Source organism: Ochotona curzoniae, unplaced genomic scaffold (assembly GCF_017591425.1).
Source record: "Ochotona curzoniae isolate NIBS_2020 unplaced genomic scaffold, NIBS_Ocur_1.0 contig_1274, whole genome shotgun sequence".
Lineage (NCBI taxonomy): Eukaryota > Metazoa > Chordata > Mammalia > Lagomorpha > Ochotonidae > Ochotona > Ochotona curzoniae.
This window is the reverse complement of record NW_024465023.1, coordinates 26,473,550-26,491,695: the sequence shown is the minus strand read 5'-3', so window position 1 is coordinate 26,491,695 and position 18,146 is coordinate 26,473,550. Positions and strand designations below refer to the sequence as shown.

The window sequence follows — 18,146 nt, the reverse complement described above, 5'->3', positions numbered from 1 at the left end:
GTACAGTTGTGGCTTCCCACGAGAAGGCGCTCAGTGGTGAGGCTGTGAGGAAGAGGCGGGAGAAGCCGGCTGCCAGAGCGCAGAGCCGAACGACAGCCACGCCCCGAGCCGCCCGTCCGGCGCTTGAGAGACGCGCCCCGCCTGGGCCCGCCCCACGGCGCAGGCGCACACGCTGGCTGAGGCGGGGCGAGAAGGCGGGGCCGGCGCCCACGTGGCGGGGAGCGGGACGTGGGGGGGCGGAGGCGGAGGGGCGGAGCGAGGCTCGCGCGGCCGCGCCCCAGCTCGCGCGCGGGCATCGTGCACGCGGTGGTGACTGCCTGGCGGCGGGAGAATCCAGGCTACCGCGCGGGGACGTGTTTCTGCATTCGCGTGCTCATGGAGGTGCCGCTGCAGCTGTCGGCCGCTGGCTGGAGCCCGAAGCTGCTGCTGCTGTTCCTGCTGCTGGCCGTGGCTCTGCGGGGCTTGGAGGCAGACGAGAGGCCCCGGACCCGCGAAGAGGAGTGCCACTTCTACGCTGGTGGACAAGTGTACCCGGGGGAAGCGTCCCGGGTATCAGTCGCAGACCACTCCTTGCACCTAAGCAAAGCCAAGAGTAGGTGGTGCTGTGCCAAGGGTTTGGGTGAGATGTGGGGAAAGCCTGGAGACACGTGTACTCCGAGCACTTCCCGGGGGCCTGGGCTTGGGCGGCTCCCCCTGAGCTATCTCCAGGCCCTAAGCAGGCCTGCTTCTCTCTCCTGGGAAGTGGGAGGATGGAGAGTGACTGCGATGGGGAAAGAAGGGGTGGTTCCTGTGATCAGATTTTGGAAACGGTAGTGGTTACCCCAAAAACCGCAGGTGAAACAAAGTAGGTGACTCTAGTCACGGGCTTTCTGGCTTCCAGGATGTTGTGCAAACTGGAACACTTCCTCAGACCTCGTGCAGTGCCTTGCAGCACGTCCCATCCCTTCGCAAGTACATTCAGGGAAGAAGACTTTGAATAATAATTCACAAAAAGTTTGATCCAGTAGAGAACTGCTTAAGCACAAGGATTCGGAAGCCAAACCTTTCCTTTTTCTTTCTTTGTTGCATCTTATAAAGAGTATTAGAAGCCACATTCCCGCAAAGCAATGTAGTTATGGAGTAGTCTTTGTATTTCACAGACAGGAAAAGACTGTTAACAGGGTGCGCTTTACAAGGGCAGAGAAAAAAGGGAGGTTTAAAGGAAAGCATTTGGGTTGATGATAAATCTCTTGGCAAATTTGTGCCCTGCCAATTTGCCTTTTGATTATTTGCATTTCTGTCCAGGGTACAAAGCTAATGGCCACTTTCAGGAAGGACACGTCAGACTAAGTAGATACTGAGGACGTTGTGGCCTGCTGCATCTGACTGCTAAGATGAGCCAAAAAGAAGTGACCTGCAGCTCTAACGGCCGCCCCTTGCCGGCTTTCCAGTAGCCTGCTTTTTCTAGGGATTATTTTATATTGTCTAGGTGTGTAATTGGCTTTTGTGATTCAGTTACGGCATGTTCCCCTGCCACTGTTCAGTGGGAAAGGTAATACCCAGTATTCTAAATCTCCAGGGCGAAATGCAGTGTTCTTAAGACTCGGGATGGAGTGCGAATGATAAATGAAACGGCTGTGCCTCCTTAAACATAGGCAGCTCTTTCCTGCTAGAAGTTAACTGCTTGTGGATTTTTGTTTGTAAAAAGCCAGTCTGTTACTTTCAGAGTCATAGTATTACACATCATATGGCGCATACATTTTCAAATATGCCTGCCAGTAAGTGTTTCCAGACATTACTTAGGTCTCCCAAAGCTGCCTCTGGAAGCAGGCAAATAATACTAATAACAGCTTTCACTTCACCAGCAATCCTTTTAGATTTTAGGTACTTGGTACATTCTTGTATCACATGTAGGCTTATCGGTAAGTAAAGATTCAATGACTTCTAATCATAAAGTAGAATACTATGGATCATATCCCTTCAGTAGCATGAAAACCTTCACGTTTGCTGTTTCCTTTAAGAAAAAGACAGGGTAATAAGATCTAAACTTGTGGTTTTTAAAAAAGACTGGAAGGAAAAGTCATCAAAATGTTAATGGTTACTAAAATGATTGGGATTATTGATAAAGGAGATTTGAATATTCTATTTCTTTGCATTTATCAGACTATTGATCTATAACTTACATTCAGGACAGGTTTTTTTTTTAAAAAAAAAAAAACACCTGGTATTGTTTAAAACTCTGAATTCCTAAAGCATTTAGGAATTGCATTTATAGCTCTTGTAATGTAGTTCTTTTTATAAGATTTAGTTATTTATTTATATTGGAAAGGCAGATACACAGAGAAAGGAGAGACAGAGAAAGATCTTCTGTGCACTGGCTCACCACCCAAGTGGCCCCAAAGGCAAGAGCTGAGCTGATCCAAAGTCAGGAGTTAGGAGTTCCCGCTGAGTCTCCCACACAGGTGCAGTGTCTCAAGGCCTTGGGCCATCCTCCACTGCTCTCCCAGGCCACATGTGGGGAGCTGGATGGGAAGTGGAGCAGCTGGAATATGAACCAGTGCCACATGGATCCTGGCACATGCAAGGCGAGAGCTTTAGCCACCAGGCTGCCACTTTCAGCTGAGTATCTAGAGTGTCACTGTAACAGATTGTCACAATTATTATAACTTCTCACGTGAGTAGCATTTTAAGTAACATAGAAGAAAATATATACTCTGATACTTTTTTAATTTTCCACCTGGCCCTTACCTAAGCAGATCAGGATTATATGTATGAGATAGGCTTAGAGCTCACGCAAAGTAATCACCCTAAGAAATTCATCTTCACTTTGTCTTTATTTTCAGAGTGACCTTAAATGTTGACTGTTATACAAAAGCACTTGTATAAACTTTTCTAGGAAACCTAAGCCAAACCTGAAAGCAAGTATTGACCTCAATGTGTGTAATGCTCTTGAAGAAGTAAGTGCAATGTAAATGTGTCCAAGAGAGCATGAAGATCTATTATCACAGTGTGGTGGGTAGAGTTACAGTATGTCCTTACATGAGAATGACAGAAAGTATTCCATTTCACTTGAACCCCTTTCAAGATGGGAGGGAAGGGGTGGTCTCTTCTTTCAAAGCCCTCTGGGCAAATTATCCCACTAGCCAAAGATTGTTACCCTCCTGGCCTGATGGATTTGCAGAGTTCCTCCTCAACTTCAGCCTCATCCTCAGTAAGTTCCCCACCCCCCCTTGTGTACCTGAGAAGCTGGATAAGCCATGTTAGTACATCTGGTAAACCACCATTAGCGAAACGAAGTCGATAACTCAGCAGGACTAAAGAATCCAGTCGGTTTTCAGGTAGGGATGGAATGTAGGGGGTCACAGGGATCCTGTGTAGAAAAAGTCTTCACTGACCAACAAGTGAAAGTTAGCATTTCCTTCTGCGGTGGACACTGGTAATGAACCACACTAGATTGAGCAGTACTTGGTTATAACTATCGCAGTTGAATCACAGACACTGTCATGTCATGTAGGTTATTGAAGGTATCTGGAAATGTTATTATATTTATTGTTACATTAGGTAGTTACTAGATCACTGCCAAAGCTTATAAAAAAGAACATGTATACTCTGCAGTTGGGGTTTTTAATAGTTACTAATTGCATCTCACTGTAATCGGTTTCCTTTGTATTTCTATGCATTTTGAATTCGGTAGCACAGTTCTAGGAAGTCTGTGTGCTTCACCAGACTCCCAAGAGGTCCAAAGGTTGACAAGCCCTGATTTTAGCAATTTTTCTGAAGGTTTCCATCTGCCAGTTTGCCAATATTTTCAGCATTTATAGAACATCGTGTCTTTTTCTTTCTTAGTTTCCAAGCCAGCACCTTACTGGGAAGGAACAGCTGTGATAAATGGAGAATTCAAGGAGCTCAAGTTAACTGATTACCGTGGAAAATACTTGGTTTTTTTCTTCTACCCACTTGATTTGTAAGTAAGACATGTAAATAGCACCCCTGAGAACATCAGTCTTTACCATTCATCATGCGAAAACAGCAACAGAAATTCTTGTATTCAGCTCTTAATTCTTAGAAAGGCAAGCTGACATGAAAAATTTATTCTGAGTGATAATATCTATCATATATTTCAGTCATAACCCATTGTATGGAAAACGTCGTACTTATATCTTTAGAATTGTGTTATCATGATGTGATTAGAGCCAAGCTACGATATCTTCATTAAGTATTTCTTCTTACAGTAAGAAAGTGGACTGGTGATATTTTAGGAAGCATGTAATAGGAAAAGTTATGCTATAATTATGTATGTTTGTTACTTAAATAAGTCATTTTCTGCAATTAACTAGAATTTTACCATTTTTATATTTTGTTGAATCTTGCTTTCCTGGGATTTAACTATTTTCCTGAAAATACTGTGTCCTGTTTAAGGAATAAATAAACATCCACACTAAATGGCAAATAGGCACTTTCTGAATTCCAAGTTAAAGTTGTTTAATATTTTGCATATCACATAAATGTATGATATATATGTGTGATGTCTGTTCACATCTTTTACTTTTTAAAATGTTGGTTGGAATTCACTAAACCAGGTTAAGGCATCCCTACTGCAATTTTTAAAACACTGCCCGTTTCTAAACACACTCCTCTGACGACATGAAGGTGGTAGGGTAAAACACCTGGCTGCATAGGACATGTAAGATACTGTCAGAAAATGGAGGGCTTGCTGTTTAAGACTGTTCTGTCTAGAAAATGTTTGTATATAAATTGGTTCTAAACATCAAATTTTGTATACTAAAGATGTTTGTAAAAAAAAATTAAATCATTTGGAAGTTCACATATATGCTTATTTTGAGAGTACTAATTTCTTTTTTTAACTTTCAGCACATTTGTGTGTCCAACTGAAATTATCGCTTTTGGCGACAGAATTGAAGAATTCAGAGCCATAAATACCGAAGTGGTGGCATGCTCCGTTGATTCACAGTTCACTCATTTGGCCTGGTCAGTATATTTGTGGGGGAAAAGATGGAATTTACTCTTACATCATGGGAAGAGAACTTTTTTAATTTAAGTATTTATTTATTTACTCCTTTATTTACTTCAAAGGCAGAGTTGCAGAGAGATCTTGCATCCACTGGCTCACTTCTCAATGGCCACAAGGCAAAGGGCTGACCCAGGCCAAAGGCAGGAGCCAGAACTTCTTCAGGTTCCACACATGTATGTGTGATTCCAGGCACTTGGGCCATCTTCCACTGCTTTCCAGGCCAATTAACAGGGAACTTGATCAGAAACAGAGTAGCTGGTACATGAATGAGTGCCCAAATAGTTGGCTAGCATCTTAGCCAACAGATCAACCTGCCATGCCATGACACCAGTCCCAGAAAAATAATTAACATGATATCATTAATCAACTAGAGGGTAGATGCATCTGCTAGTGTTAAATACTGGTTCAATGAAATTATGGTAGAAAGACTTAAGAATTTTATAGGACATTTTGGGGACAGCATTGTGGAATAGAAGGTTAGCTGCCACCTGTAATGCAGTCTATGTCATTGAGTAGTGGGTTAAACTGCCACCTACAAAGCCAGCATCCTGTATAGATGCTAGTTTGAGTTCCAGCTGCTCCATTTGTGATCCAGCTCCCTGCTTATGCCTGGGAAAAACAACAAAAGATGACCCTATTGTTTGGACCATGTGGGAGACACAGAAGAAGCTACTGGCTCCTATCTTCATCCTGACCCGACAGCAGCCATTGCAGATATCTGGGTTCGAATGAAACAGCAGATGGAAGATCACTGTCTCTCCCTCTCTGTAACAATGATAATAAATCAATAAATAAATCTGTTTAGAAAAATGTATAGGACATTTCAGAATTGAGGGGAGGGGATTGACATCAATGATCTCCACAATAAAACACTGCATTGCATGATTATGAACGTAAATTGAGTAACTTTAAACTTCTTGAAATTAATTTCATTAATCCTAAAAACATGTTCATCTAGTTGTGAACAAGTACAAATTGAAATTATGAGATGTTAAGAGATGTCACTTTTCCCTATCTGATTCACCAAGATTGACAAGACTGAAGAAAATCTGTGTTCTATTGCCAAAGGTGGGAAGATATAGAATTCAGTTGGTCCAGCATTTCTAGAAAATAGACAGGCTTTCTAATGAAATGAAATGTACACACAGTTATGAATTTCACATTACAGTGTCCGCAGTTTTATGCTGAAAATGTTGCACACGGTAGAGGACGTTTAGAAGCATTTTGGTTTTACAGCTTCTAAGTTACTGAAGTTACAAATTCCAAACATGATTTTTTTTCTCTATTTACACTTTTTATACACGTGCACATACATGAGTATATGAAAATTTTTAATTTACTAGGGTTATGGAATTTAAATTCCCTTATCTTAAAATTCAGTTGTATATTTAATATATGCCATTTCTGTTTAAATATCTCAGTTTTCAAACTTTCCCAAGTTCTTATATGCTGTATTATCTTAAACACTTTAAATAATGCAAGTATATAATATTAATATAAACATATTGTAAAACTATATGATTAACTTGCTTCATTGTTCCTATAGTAATTCTAAATTCTTCAAGGATTAAAATGCATGCCCACTAAGGAAGAAGTTACAACATCCCAAATAATTTAGGATTCCTTTCCCCAGTAAACTTGGGGCTATCTTCTCAACTGCACAGTTCTTCATATCAACCTGAGATTTCTACTTGGCTTTCAGAACTGGGGCTGGAGCTGCGTTTTCCTGCTTGCTAGCTGCTCTGTTAATGCCATCCCTTTGGGTCACCAGCCAACAGCCCTTTTTTTTTTTTTTTAAGATTTATTTTTATTATTTTTTCATTGGAAAGGCGGATATACAGAGAGGAGAGACAGAGAGGAAGGTCTTCCGTCTGATGATTCACTCCCCAAGTGAGCGCAACGGGCCGATACTATGCCGATCCGAAGCCAGGAGCCTCTTCCGGGTCTCCCACGTGGGTGCAGGTTCCCAAAGCCCTGGGCCGTCCTCCACTGCTTTCCCAGGCCACAGGCAGGGAGCTGGAAGGGAAGCAGGGCTGCCGGGATTAGAACCGGCGCCCATATGGGATCCCGGGCGTGCAAGGCGAGGACCTTTAACCACTTGCGCCACCGCGCCGGGCCCTAACAGCCCATTTTTCAAGTTAGATAAAAGCACTTGAAGATTGATGCAGCTTGTAGCTTCCTTGCATTTCTGTCTCACAAAATATTAAAATGCTATCCACTTCTATCCCGCCTCTCAAAAGAGTTCTAAAGTCATGCTTAGGACAGCGCTTGCCCTTGGACCTATCAACTGCACTGACAGAAATTCATCAAACATACGATGATGACAACATAAGGGGTCTTCAGAAAGTTCATGGAAATTTTTGAACTTCATGAACTTCAAACTTTTCTGCACCAAAATAAAACCAGTTTTTGAATCCATTTTACATGAACAGTTTGAAGGACCCATTTACAAGGACATTTCCAGCAGTGTTTTTCAAGGGGAAAGAATACAGACAGTTTAAATAGCTGTCACTAGAGATTAGAAAAATATAGTTAGGTCCATGCATTACAAACATATTTTATATAAGTATTTAGTGCTCAAAGGATATCAATAATATCATTAAAGAGGAGGAGAAGTAAAATAGCAAGGACATAGCCTGTTTTTATTAGAATGTGTGTTTTTCTGTAAGCATATACTAATGGAGAAAAAGAATTGACTTTTAATATCTCCCATTTCCTTAGCTCTGATAGGCATGTATTCTGTTTGTTACAGGATTAATACCCCTCGAAGACAAGGAGGACTTGGATCAATAAAGATTCCACTTCTCTCAGATCTGACCCATCAGATCTCCAAGGACTATGGCGTTTATCTGGAAGACTCAGGCCACACTCTCAGGTATCTTTTGGTGGGTTTATATTGTGATGAAACCAAATGTTTATAATCCTCCTTGAAATGGATATTATTGGTGAATTTGGAGATACAAGCTTTCATCAAGAAATAATTTGCTCTATTTGCGAAAATGTAGAAACGTTAATTTAATTGCTGGTGTCCTACTTTAAACTATACATATTAGTGTCACAGACTAGTTAGAAGATCATTTAGAGGTCTTAGTCCAATCCTGTCAATTTACAGATAAATTAGATGCATAGAGTTCCGTGAAATTAGCCAGTTACACAATTAGTTAATGACAGAGCCAAAACTTGAACCCAGCTCCTCCAACTCCTTGTGCATGTCTTTTTCAAAATAATCCCAGTAATTTTTTCTAAATATAAATATCATAATATTTTAGTAAATTTGTGGGAAAGACCTATTTTACCCAGCAGCTCTCTGTTGGGTTACTTGAGCTAACATGCTAATAGAATTCTCTGGTGGAAAAAAGGAAATTTTGGACTAAAATGTAATTTTATAATATAATTATACTGATTTTGCAGTGCCAATAGGTTTTTTCAGTCTTTTATGTGAACATGTCTTTTAAATGTATTTAAAAGAAATGTATTTTAAAAGACATGTTCACATAAAATGCATTTTAAATCCTATTTCTTTATAATAGGTTTGAGATATAATTCAGATACAATACAGTTCACCCATTGAAAGTATCCGATCGAGGGTGCACACTTCATGTAACTGTAAGATGCTGGTCTGGACACCCGTGTTCCCTATCAGAGCAACTGGCTCCATTCCCAGATCTAGCTTCAGGCTCTTGCTTCCTGCTAATGCAGACACTGAGAAGCAGCAATGATGACTCAAGTAGCTGGTCCCTGTCACCCATGTGGGAAGCTCAGATTGAGTGCCCAGCTGTGGCCTGGCCCACCCCAGACATTGCAGGCATTTGGGGAGTAAACCAGAGGATGGAGGAACACTTGCAAACCTTCTCTCTTTTTTTCCTCTCTCACACAAACACATAAATAAATACAAAAATAAAATTTAAAAGTATACAATTCCTTGGTTATCAGCGTATCTGCAGAAGTGTGCCACTATCAGAGTGTGATTGGTTTTGATTTGTTTTTTAAGAAGCGGATCTCATCCATGGGTTCTCTCCCCTGGCTTCTTAGAACAACCTGGACTTGATTTGACAGCTGAAGCCAGGAGGTGGGCCCTCGATCCAGATCACCCCAAGTGCTTGGCAAAAGCTCAGATCTTGAGCCAAAACCTCGATCTCCAAGGGTTAGGAGGAAGAGACTGAGCCAGGAATCCAACTCACATACTCCACTGGAGAATGCAGACGTCTTAACCGCTAGGCTAAAGGCTCACCCACTAACTCAACTTTACAACATTTTCATTACTTTTAAGAAGGAATCCCAAATGTGTTAGTAGGCACTCCCTGCTTCCCCCAACTGCTTTCCCTCAGCCCTGGGCAACCGCTAATCTCCCTTATGGCTCAGCAGTTGCCTCTTCTGGACATTTTATGTGAATGGAATCCTACAAAATGTTATTTTATTACTGCTCTCTTTCCCTCAAGATTCATCCATACTATACTATATATCACAGCCAAGTTTTCCCTTCTGTACTTAACAAGTCCATAATGTTTTTTAAGACTTATTTATTCCCATTAGAAAGTCAGATTTACAGAGAGAAAGATCTTCCATAATGCTAGTTCACTCCCAAAGTGGCTGCAACTGAGCTGATCCAAAACCAGGAGCCAGGAGCTTCTTCTGGGTCTCCCCCGTGGGTGCAGGGTCCCAAGGCTTTTGGCCATCTCCAACTGCTTTCCCAGGCCACAGGCAGGGAGCTGGATGGGAAGCAGGGCTGCCGGGATTAGAACCAGCACCCATATGGGATCCCAGTGGATGCTAGGCAAGGATTTTAGCTACTAGGCTACTGTATCAGACCCTGTTTTCTGTTTTTATAAAATATTTTAATTCCCACAGAATAAATGTACCACTAAAAAGGCTGAGGCAGTTTTTTTAAAAGATGTATTTTATTTATTTGAAAGAACTGCAGAAAGAGAAACATGAAAGAGAGATCTTCTATCCCCTAGTCCGCTCCTCAAATGGCTGCAATGGCCTGGGCCAACCTGAAGCCTGGAACTCCTTGCCGGTCCCCCATGTGAATGCAGGGTCCCAAGGCTTTGGGCCGTCCTCTACTGCTTTCCTGCATTAGCGAGGAAACAGCAGAGTAGAGCAACTGAGACTTGAAGCAGCACTAATATGGGATGCTGGAACTGCAGGTGGCTTCCAACATGCTGTACCACAGCACTGATCCCTAAAGTCAGATTATCAGAAGTAAATGATGATACAGTACATTTTATAATGAAAAACAAAAATTTAAAACTATCCTTTAACAGTGCTAATCCTGAATTTATATGGTAGATGGGGGTACCGGGATGTATGAATGTAGACAGGTGTATGTAAATAAGTAGTGGTGTTGGTTCAGTATAGAATCCTGTGTGGATGATACAGGAATTCACATGCACAGATAGCTCTCTTCACTTGGGGCCAGCTCCATAACATAGTAGGTTGGGCTTCTGCCTGTGGCATCAATATTGCAGATAGGCACCAGTTCAGGTCCCAGCTGCTCCACTTCCCATCCAGCTCCCTGCTTGTGGCCTGGGAAAACAAGTCGAGGATGGCCCAAGGCCTTGGGACCCTGCACCCATGAGGAATACCTGGAAGAAGTTCCTGGCTCCTGGCTTCGGATGAGCTCAGCTGTAGGTGTTGCAGCCATTTAGGGAATAAACCAGCAAGTGGAAGACCTTTTTCTCCATCTCTCATCTCTGTAACTCTGCCTTTCAAATAAAAAGTAAATAAATCTTAAAAAAAAAAAAAAACAAGAAATGGCCTCACTTCTACCATTCTTGTGCTTTCCAGAGGGCTCTTCATCATTGATGACAAAGGAGTCCTAAGACAGATTACTCTGAATGACCTGCCTGTGGGGAGATCAGTGGATGAGACGCTGCGTCTGGTTCAAGCATTCCAGTACACCGACAAGCACGGAGAAGGTACCCTTCCTTGATGTTTCAGTATGACAGCTAACAGCATAAGTACTTTTTATCATTTAAGTAATTTGTGCAGTTCTAAAATCTTCTGGTTGAGTTCCAATTACTAGACTTCGTTTAGCAGACCAAGCAGTTCAAATGGTTTGAACAAAAATCATTAATTAGTATAGTTGCTTATTGAATAAGATGCAAAAATATTCATTGTTTGTATCATACTTTTGACTAAGATCAAAGAGAAAATTGGATTTTTTTTAAAATAACATAATCTTGAAGGTTACACAGTATCATAATGCTAATCAGTTCATCCTTTTACTCCAAGCTTTGGCAACAGCTAAATTGGAAAATAAGATTTTGCCAAATTAGAACACATTTCTCTTAAAAATGTCAGTTCCTGGGTCAGGGCGCATCCTTGCATTTGTTTTGACAAACACAAATTCTGGCTTTGGTCCACAACTCTGTAAGATACGTGGGCAGGCATGCCTACTAGAAGTCAGTAGAAAGTCAGCGGAACTTCGATCAGCCTTATTAAGAGGACATTCAGCTTGCTTTCTTACATTGTAAGTGTAACTGAACATAACTGGGGACAAGCACTTGGTAATCTGAAATGCTCTTAGCAATACAGTCTCTTTACTTTTATATAGAAACACAGTAACTCAAGAGTTTCTAAAGAGAACTGAACAATTCTTAACAAACTGTCTTTTCTGATTTTTGTTCCTTTTAGTCTGCCCTGCTGGCTGGAAACCTGGTAGTGAAACAGTAAGTCATATCGATTTTTCTATTAATGGGGTGAGTGGCACCAAGAAAGCCAACCTTCAGATAGTCTTCCCGTGTACTAGAACAGACGTGACACTGAGTCAGGTAGAAGCCATCGAGTACACGCGCCCTCAGGACTACAGGAACAGCTGCTCAAACTGGAAAAAGGCAGAACAGAGTTTAAGGCTATGGGTTAAAGCTAAGTATCCAGGGAACCAAGGAAAAAGAAGAAAGAATAAGTTTAGAGGTCACATATGGAATTTAATTAACACTGAAAGTAATTCTCTCCCCTTTGTCACTTGAAGACAGAAAGGATTGAAATAGGTCTACTCTTTCATTTAGGCAGGCTGTATCGCTTATAAGCATCTCTGTTGTAGTCTATCTCCAGAAGACAATTTACAAACTTACTTGAATCTTATTTTTTTCAGACTTTCATTTATTTGAAAGACAATTACAGACAGAGAAAGAATATTCTATCCGCTGGTTCACTCCACAGTGGCTGGGGCTGAGCCAGGCCAAAGCTGAGCCCTGAATCTTTTCTTTAATAGCATGGGTATCTTCTAAACACTGCTGCGCCACAGGTGACAGCTACCTGCAAGGCCAACACATGGGAGGTGCCAGTTCTGGCTGCTCCACTTCAGATGCAGCACCTGTTGATACTCCTGGGACAGCAGTGCACAATGGCCTGGGTGCTTGGGGCCCTGCACCCGCGTGGGAGACCCGGAAGAAGCTCCTGGCTCCTGGCTCCTGGATTCACACTCCATTGCAACCATCTAAGGAGCGAAGCAGCAGATTGAAAATCTCTGTCTCTCTTTCTCTCTCTGTATATCTGCCTTTCAAATAAATAAGTAAATCCTTTAAAGATAAAATTGAGAAAAAATTGAGAGCTCTACACAAACTGTAATTAGGAAATTGAGAAATACTACAGCATTAGAGGAAGACATCATTATCTTCGATTAGTCGGGAAATATAGCTCCTAAGGCTACTTCCTTAGCAAATGAAAGTAAAATTTACTCTTGGGCCCAGCGCAGTAGCCTAGCAGTTAAAGTCCTTGCCTTGCACATGCCAGGATCCCATATGGGCACCAGTTCTAATCCCGGCAGCACCACCTGCCATCCAGCTCCCTGGTTGTGGCCTGGGAAAGTAGTCGAGGACGGCCCAAAGCCTTGAGAGCCTGCACCCACATGGGAGACCCAGAGAAGCATTCTGACTCCTGGCTTCAGATTGGCCCAGCTCCAGCTGTTGTGGCCATTTGGGGAGTTAATCAATGGATAGAAGATATTTCTCTCTGTATATCTGATTTTCTAACAGGAATTAAACAAATTTTTTTTTTTACTATTGACCATAATCAGAGGTAAAACTGCACTAAATTGCTTGCCTTCTTGTTCCTGGACCATGCTAAGTTACTGCCTGCTTCAGTGCCTTTGTCCTTGATGTTCTGTCTGTATTCTTCTCTGCAAGACTAGCTCCCTCTTTTTTTATATAAGATTTATTTATTTTTATTAGAAAGTCAGATATACAGAGAGAAGGAAAGAAAGAGAGGAAGATCTTTCGTCTGTTGATTTACTCCCCAAGTAGTCACAGCAGCCGGAGCTGAGCCCATCCTAAGCCACGAACCTCTTCCAGGTCTCCCACTTGGGTGCAGGGCCCCAAGGCTTTGGGCTGTCCTCAACTGCTTTCCCAGGCCACAGGCAGGGAGCTGGATGGGAAGCGGGGCTGCCGGGATTAGAACCGGCGCCCATATGGGATCCTGGTGCATGCAAGGCGAGGATAGCCACTGGGCTACTGTGCTGTGTCCTGGCTCCTCCTTTACATTCATCTTTCAGCTCAAATGTCAGCTCAGAAGAACTTCCTCGCTACTTCATGCCCACCCCACGTACCCCTTCAACCCGTTTTTAAAAGTAGAATGAGGGCAGTCATTTAGCCTAGTAGCAAATCGTTTAGCCTAGCAGCAAAAACACTGCTGGGATGACCATATCGCACATCACGTGCCTGGTTTGCATTCCCAGCTCTGCCTCCCAACACCAGCCTCTTGCTAACAAAGCAGCCCGTGACAGCTGAAGAGCCTGCCACCCACATGGGGAACCCTGGTTCAGTGCCTGGCCCCTGCCTGCAGCCTGGCTCTGACCGTTGGTGTCACTGAGACAATCAGCCAGCAGATAGGGGAACATCCTCACTCTCAGACGCTTTCTTTTGCTTTTTTCTTTGCCTTACACATGTTTTCTCATGCACTGTCTGAAATAATAAATAGTAAGCATAAAGACAGAATTAAAACACAGCTCTGAAATGGAGACTGTTCACTATTGAATAATTGCTTTGTAAGCCAACAGCTTGATTCATATTTCTACCTGCCTACACAATCAATAAATGTAAACTACACTCACAGCTAATCTATAATTGAAAGTACCTTTACTGCCTAACTCAACAATCCTTTTGAGATCTGTCAGATCTGTGTAGAGAGCAGAGTAAGTTGACAGTGTCACATTAACTCAATCTTGAAAACACAGCTGTTTGGCAAACCATCAGAAACTGATGTAAAGTTACTGGATTACAATGATTATAGTATGCTTATGATATGTTATAGATATATAAAAATAGATGTCTTTTATGCATAATTAGCAAGTAAAATAGTTAATGTGAAGCCAAATTCTATTACAAAATGTTTTAAGTCTAATAACTTTCTAAGATTATGATACTCTTTTTTTTTTTAAGACTTATTTATTTGAAAGGCAGAGTTAAGAAAGAGATCTTCCAGCTGCTGGTTCATTCCCCAAATGGCTACAACTCTTGGAGCTGGTCCAGTTGTGTTGGATCATCTTCCACTGCCTTCCCAGCAAAATCTGGATTACAAGTGGAGCGGCCACAGTTCGAATCAGTGCTCATACCATATGCCAGCGTCATAGGCAGCAGCTTAACCTGCATTGCAATACTGGTCTGGCTATGGTGCTTTTAGGGAGGGCACTTTATCTTTTACCGTGTTCATTCATTCACTGAACAGTTACTGAAGACAATGCGTGATGGAGTTTTTAAAGGCTTTTTGGTTTTTGGTTTTTTACTCTGGTTTGAGACTCAAAAAAACTGCATTCTGGACCTCCCAAAACTTCGTTTGTAATACTCTTAGTGAATATACTACCCCTTTTCAGGTTACCTAATCAGCAAATGACTTAAAATGCATTACCATCTGTAGCCATGCTCTCAATATGTTTGATTTAACTAGATCAAACCTGAAGATGCCATGAAAGCCTGGTGGCCAAGAGAAGAGCTGTAAGTAAAGTTGGGGTGCTTGAGTGTATCAAAACTAATTTTTTTAGGTAACTTATTTGCTTTGTGGGACAGCTGAGATTAGTAATTAGGACAGATCTACTTTTCTATATATTATATAATTTGATATATTCAAAATCATCTTTGGGGGCCGGCAGTGTGATACAGGAGATTAAAGCACTGCTCCCAACACTGACGTGCCAGTTCGAGTGCTTGCTGCTCCACTTCTGTCCCAGCCAGCTCCCTGCTTGTGGCCTGGGAAAGCTGCAGGTGATGACCCAAGTCCTCAAGTCTCTGCCCCCGTGTGGGAGACCCGGATAGAGTTCCTGACCATTTTGAGAAACGAACCAACAGATGGAAGCTCTCTGCTTCTGTCTGTCCCTCTCTCTGCTGTGTTCTGTTTTTCAAATAAATGAGTCTTCCAAAAAGAATCTTCATCATTTTAAGGCAAGAAATAAGAAACTAATATCGAATTACCACTGATATATACATTGGCTTTTAAGATGAATAATTGGCTTTTTAATTTTTATTTGTTTTATTTTAACAGATAATCCCAGATCCAGCTGGAAAACTGAAGTATTTCGATAAACTAAATTGAAAATACTTCCTCAAGTCATGGTGCTTGAACATCCTCAATAAAGAACACCAATCCACTACCACCTTGTGTTCCAGGAGTAATTATTTAGAGAACATAAAAATCATGTTACAGCCCAGATACACTGATGTCAAAAGACAAGTGTTTACCCTCTGTCGGAATGAATGCAACTAGCAACAGCAATAACTAACATGTATGAAATGCATGCCTTATAGCACTGATTGCATTATGTTAGATACACTCTTTTGTTTAGTACAGAAACTTTTTTTTTTCACAAATGAGGGAAAAAAAAAACTGATGCTCAAATAAATTGTCGAAGATCAGACAAATGGCTAGAAAAGGAAAAGCTGACTTTGAACCCAAGCAAGCTAATTCTATTGTCCGAGCTCACAAGGCTGTGCTGTACTCGGCGCCTGGCAACTTTGAAGGCAGCAGTGGTGAGCAAGTTGAGTGTAGTCACCTTCTGCAGCATTGGCTAGGGAGAGCTCGCCCCATGGCCCACTGCTCCCTGTCTTTTCTCTAAACCAAATGTATAAGTAGCCATTGATATTTTTATATTCAACAAGTAAAAGTTGAATCCCTAAAGCAAAGCTGAGCTCAGCGCTACTTCATCGTATCTGCCACCCCAAAATGACAGCGCTGTGCTATATAATTGAGGAAACTGGTGCATCCCATCCTGTCTTGAATGCTGATCTCCCTCTCCTCACAGGAAGCCCTGCTCCCCAGAGAAAGCCACAGCTAGAAGTGCTGGGGATTTTCTCGGTCTCCCAGCTCAAAACAAATGGGAGGTTTCTGGTGATGGGCATTTGTAGGCAGATGTGAAAAACTGACTGCCATTTATAGCTTTTTTTTCCACAGCGAAGAATATCCCAAATGCTAGCTTGAAGTACAAGTTTTAAAAACCAACCTGTTGGTGAACTTGAAGACTAACAAATTTGTGGTAATCTTTTCAATCAATAGCATCCAGTGTAAATGGAATCTTGTTCTGCGATTTCCTCTTTGCAATCTGAAAAGCACAAAATTTTTACTTATGCAATGAGTTTGTACCGCTTGGATTGATGCTTTCCCAGCCTCTTTCCTGTTCTTGTTAGGTTTATGTACAAGAAGGGCAGCTACTTTTAGATCCACTCAGAAAAGCTGGTCATTAATTTTTCAACATTCAGCAGCTTTTGATCACCAAACAGCAAATTTCTTCCGTCAAGATGCTTATTCTGTGTGAATACTGCAGCAGGCGCGAGTTATGTAGTGATGTCTTGGTACTTACAAAGAAGTGAAAATGCACATCTCACTTTTTTTCATATCAGGTGATAAAACAAGCTTATGAATAAAAGGTCGATTAAAGAGTAACACAGAGAAAGAGACCTTCCATACACTGTTTCATTCCCCCAGATAGCTGCAACAGCCGGATTGGGCCAGGCCAAAATAGAAGCCAGGACTTCATCCCGGCCTCTCACATGGACAGCAGGTGCCCAGGTTCTTGGGCTACCTGCTGCTACATTTCCCCAGGCCATTAGCAGGGAGCTGGATCAGAAGCAGAGCAGCTGGGACACCAGTATCCGCATGAGATGCTGGCATCTCAGGCAGCAGCTTGAAGTGCTAAGTCACTGTTCCACAATGCCTCAATTACACCCTACAGGTAACCTTGAATCGGCATTTACAATATGCGCAAGGCATACTCTCTTCCTCTCCTGGGGAGGATGAGTCCCAGCCTGTGATCCAGCTCCCAGAATATGACTGTCAACATATGGTAGGGGAGAGGTTTTCCCTTTATGGGACATGCTGATATATGAGGATGTAGTTGCCAAAAGCAAGGAGTGTTATGGCACCTGGTGAGCAGGGGCCGAGAGAGCGAGGGCTAGCCCAACAAGAAGACCCTGACCTGAGATGTCAGTAGTGGGGAGGCTGAGAAACTGCCCGAGAGGAGTGCCAGCAGACTGAGGACGGTATGAGGTGAGTATGGTGTGGTAACTACCTGTGCAGCAGGAGGTCAGAACCATGCCATGATCATGCGAGCTTAGCCAGAGTCCAGGGTGACCAGAACTTTCTGAGGAATGCATTAAACAATGTTTTTCCAGTGCATTAATATGTAGCATCTGTGATTCCCTGCTTCTCTGTTAAATTTCTGGTCTTTTGGTAAATATTTTTACGTCCTTGAACTTCCCAATGATGGTGGACAATCACTCAGAAATCTCCCCAGAATTGCAGACTAGGGATTCCCCAGACCCCACTTATATACCTCCATCGCATCTTTTTTTGTACAACATAAACTCCCTCCCCCTCTACCATCAAGAAACTTTCAGGTTGTATATTTTGTTCTTAAACACACTGCTGCTCTTTCATTAATTAGTGAGTTTTTTTTAATATCCTAACCCCTAACCCCAGAAAAATAAAGTATACTAGGCAATGAAATATCTCTGAAAACATGGTTTTAATATGTAAGATATAACAAGTACATAGTTGTGTTAGTATGTTAACATAAACATACTTCCTTATACATACGCAAACACTTCTATCAATGCACTAAAATGTTTTACCTATTAAAAAAGAAAGTTTGGGCTGGCATTGTGGCACACTGAGGTAAGCTACTGCCTGATACCAGTCTCCTATGTAA

General features: G+C 42.0%; 1 protein-coding gene across 2 annotated transcripts; it reads left to right on the top strand.

Annotated features, from left to right (window-relative positions):
- Nucleotides 1-289: 289 nt before the first annotated feature.
- Nucleotides 290-15,596, top strand: PRDX4 (peroxiredoxin 4). Of its 2 annotated transcripts, XM_041000301.1 has the most exons (8): nucleotides 290-592; nucleotides 3,826-3,943; nucleotides 4,852-4,968; nucleotides 7,764-7,886; nucleotides 10,799-10,929; nucleotides 11,648-11,682; nucleotides 14,897-14,943; nucleotides 15,488-15,596. In XM_041000301.1, exons 1-8 carry the CDS (start codon nucleotides 376-378, stop codon nucleotides 15,489-15,491), a joined length of 792 nt encoding a protein of 263 aa, XP_040856235.1. In that variant the 5' UTR covers nucleotides 290-375; the 3' UTR covers nucleotides 15,492-15,596. The 2 variants fall into 2 exon arrangements, with proteins under 2 accessions (XP_040856235.1, XP_040856225.1); XM_041000291.1 differs by lacking the exon at nucleotides 14,897-14,943.
- Nucleotides 15,597-18,146: the final 2,550 nt, after the last annotated feature.

What these genes read in the sequence shown, in the direction of transcription:
- PRDX4 (XM_041000291.1), top strand. Translation starts at nt 376, where the DNA reads ATGGAGGTGCCGCTGCAGCTGTCGGCCGCTGGCTGGAGCCCGAAGCTG. An exon ending in TTCTTCTACCCACTTGATTT is followed by an intron (nt 3,944 to 4,851) that starts GTAAGTAAGACA and finishes TTTAACTTTCAG; the next exon opens with CACATTTGTGTGTCCAACTG. An exon ending in GACTCAGGCCACACTCTCAG is followed by an intron (nt 7,887 to 10,798) that starts GTATCTTTTGGT and finishes TGTGCTTTCCAG; the next exon opens with AGGGCTCTTCATCATTGATG.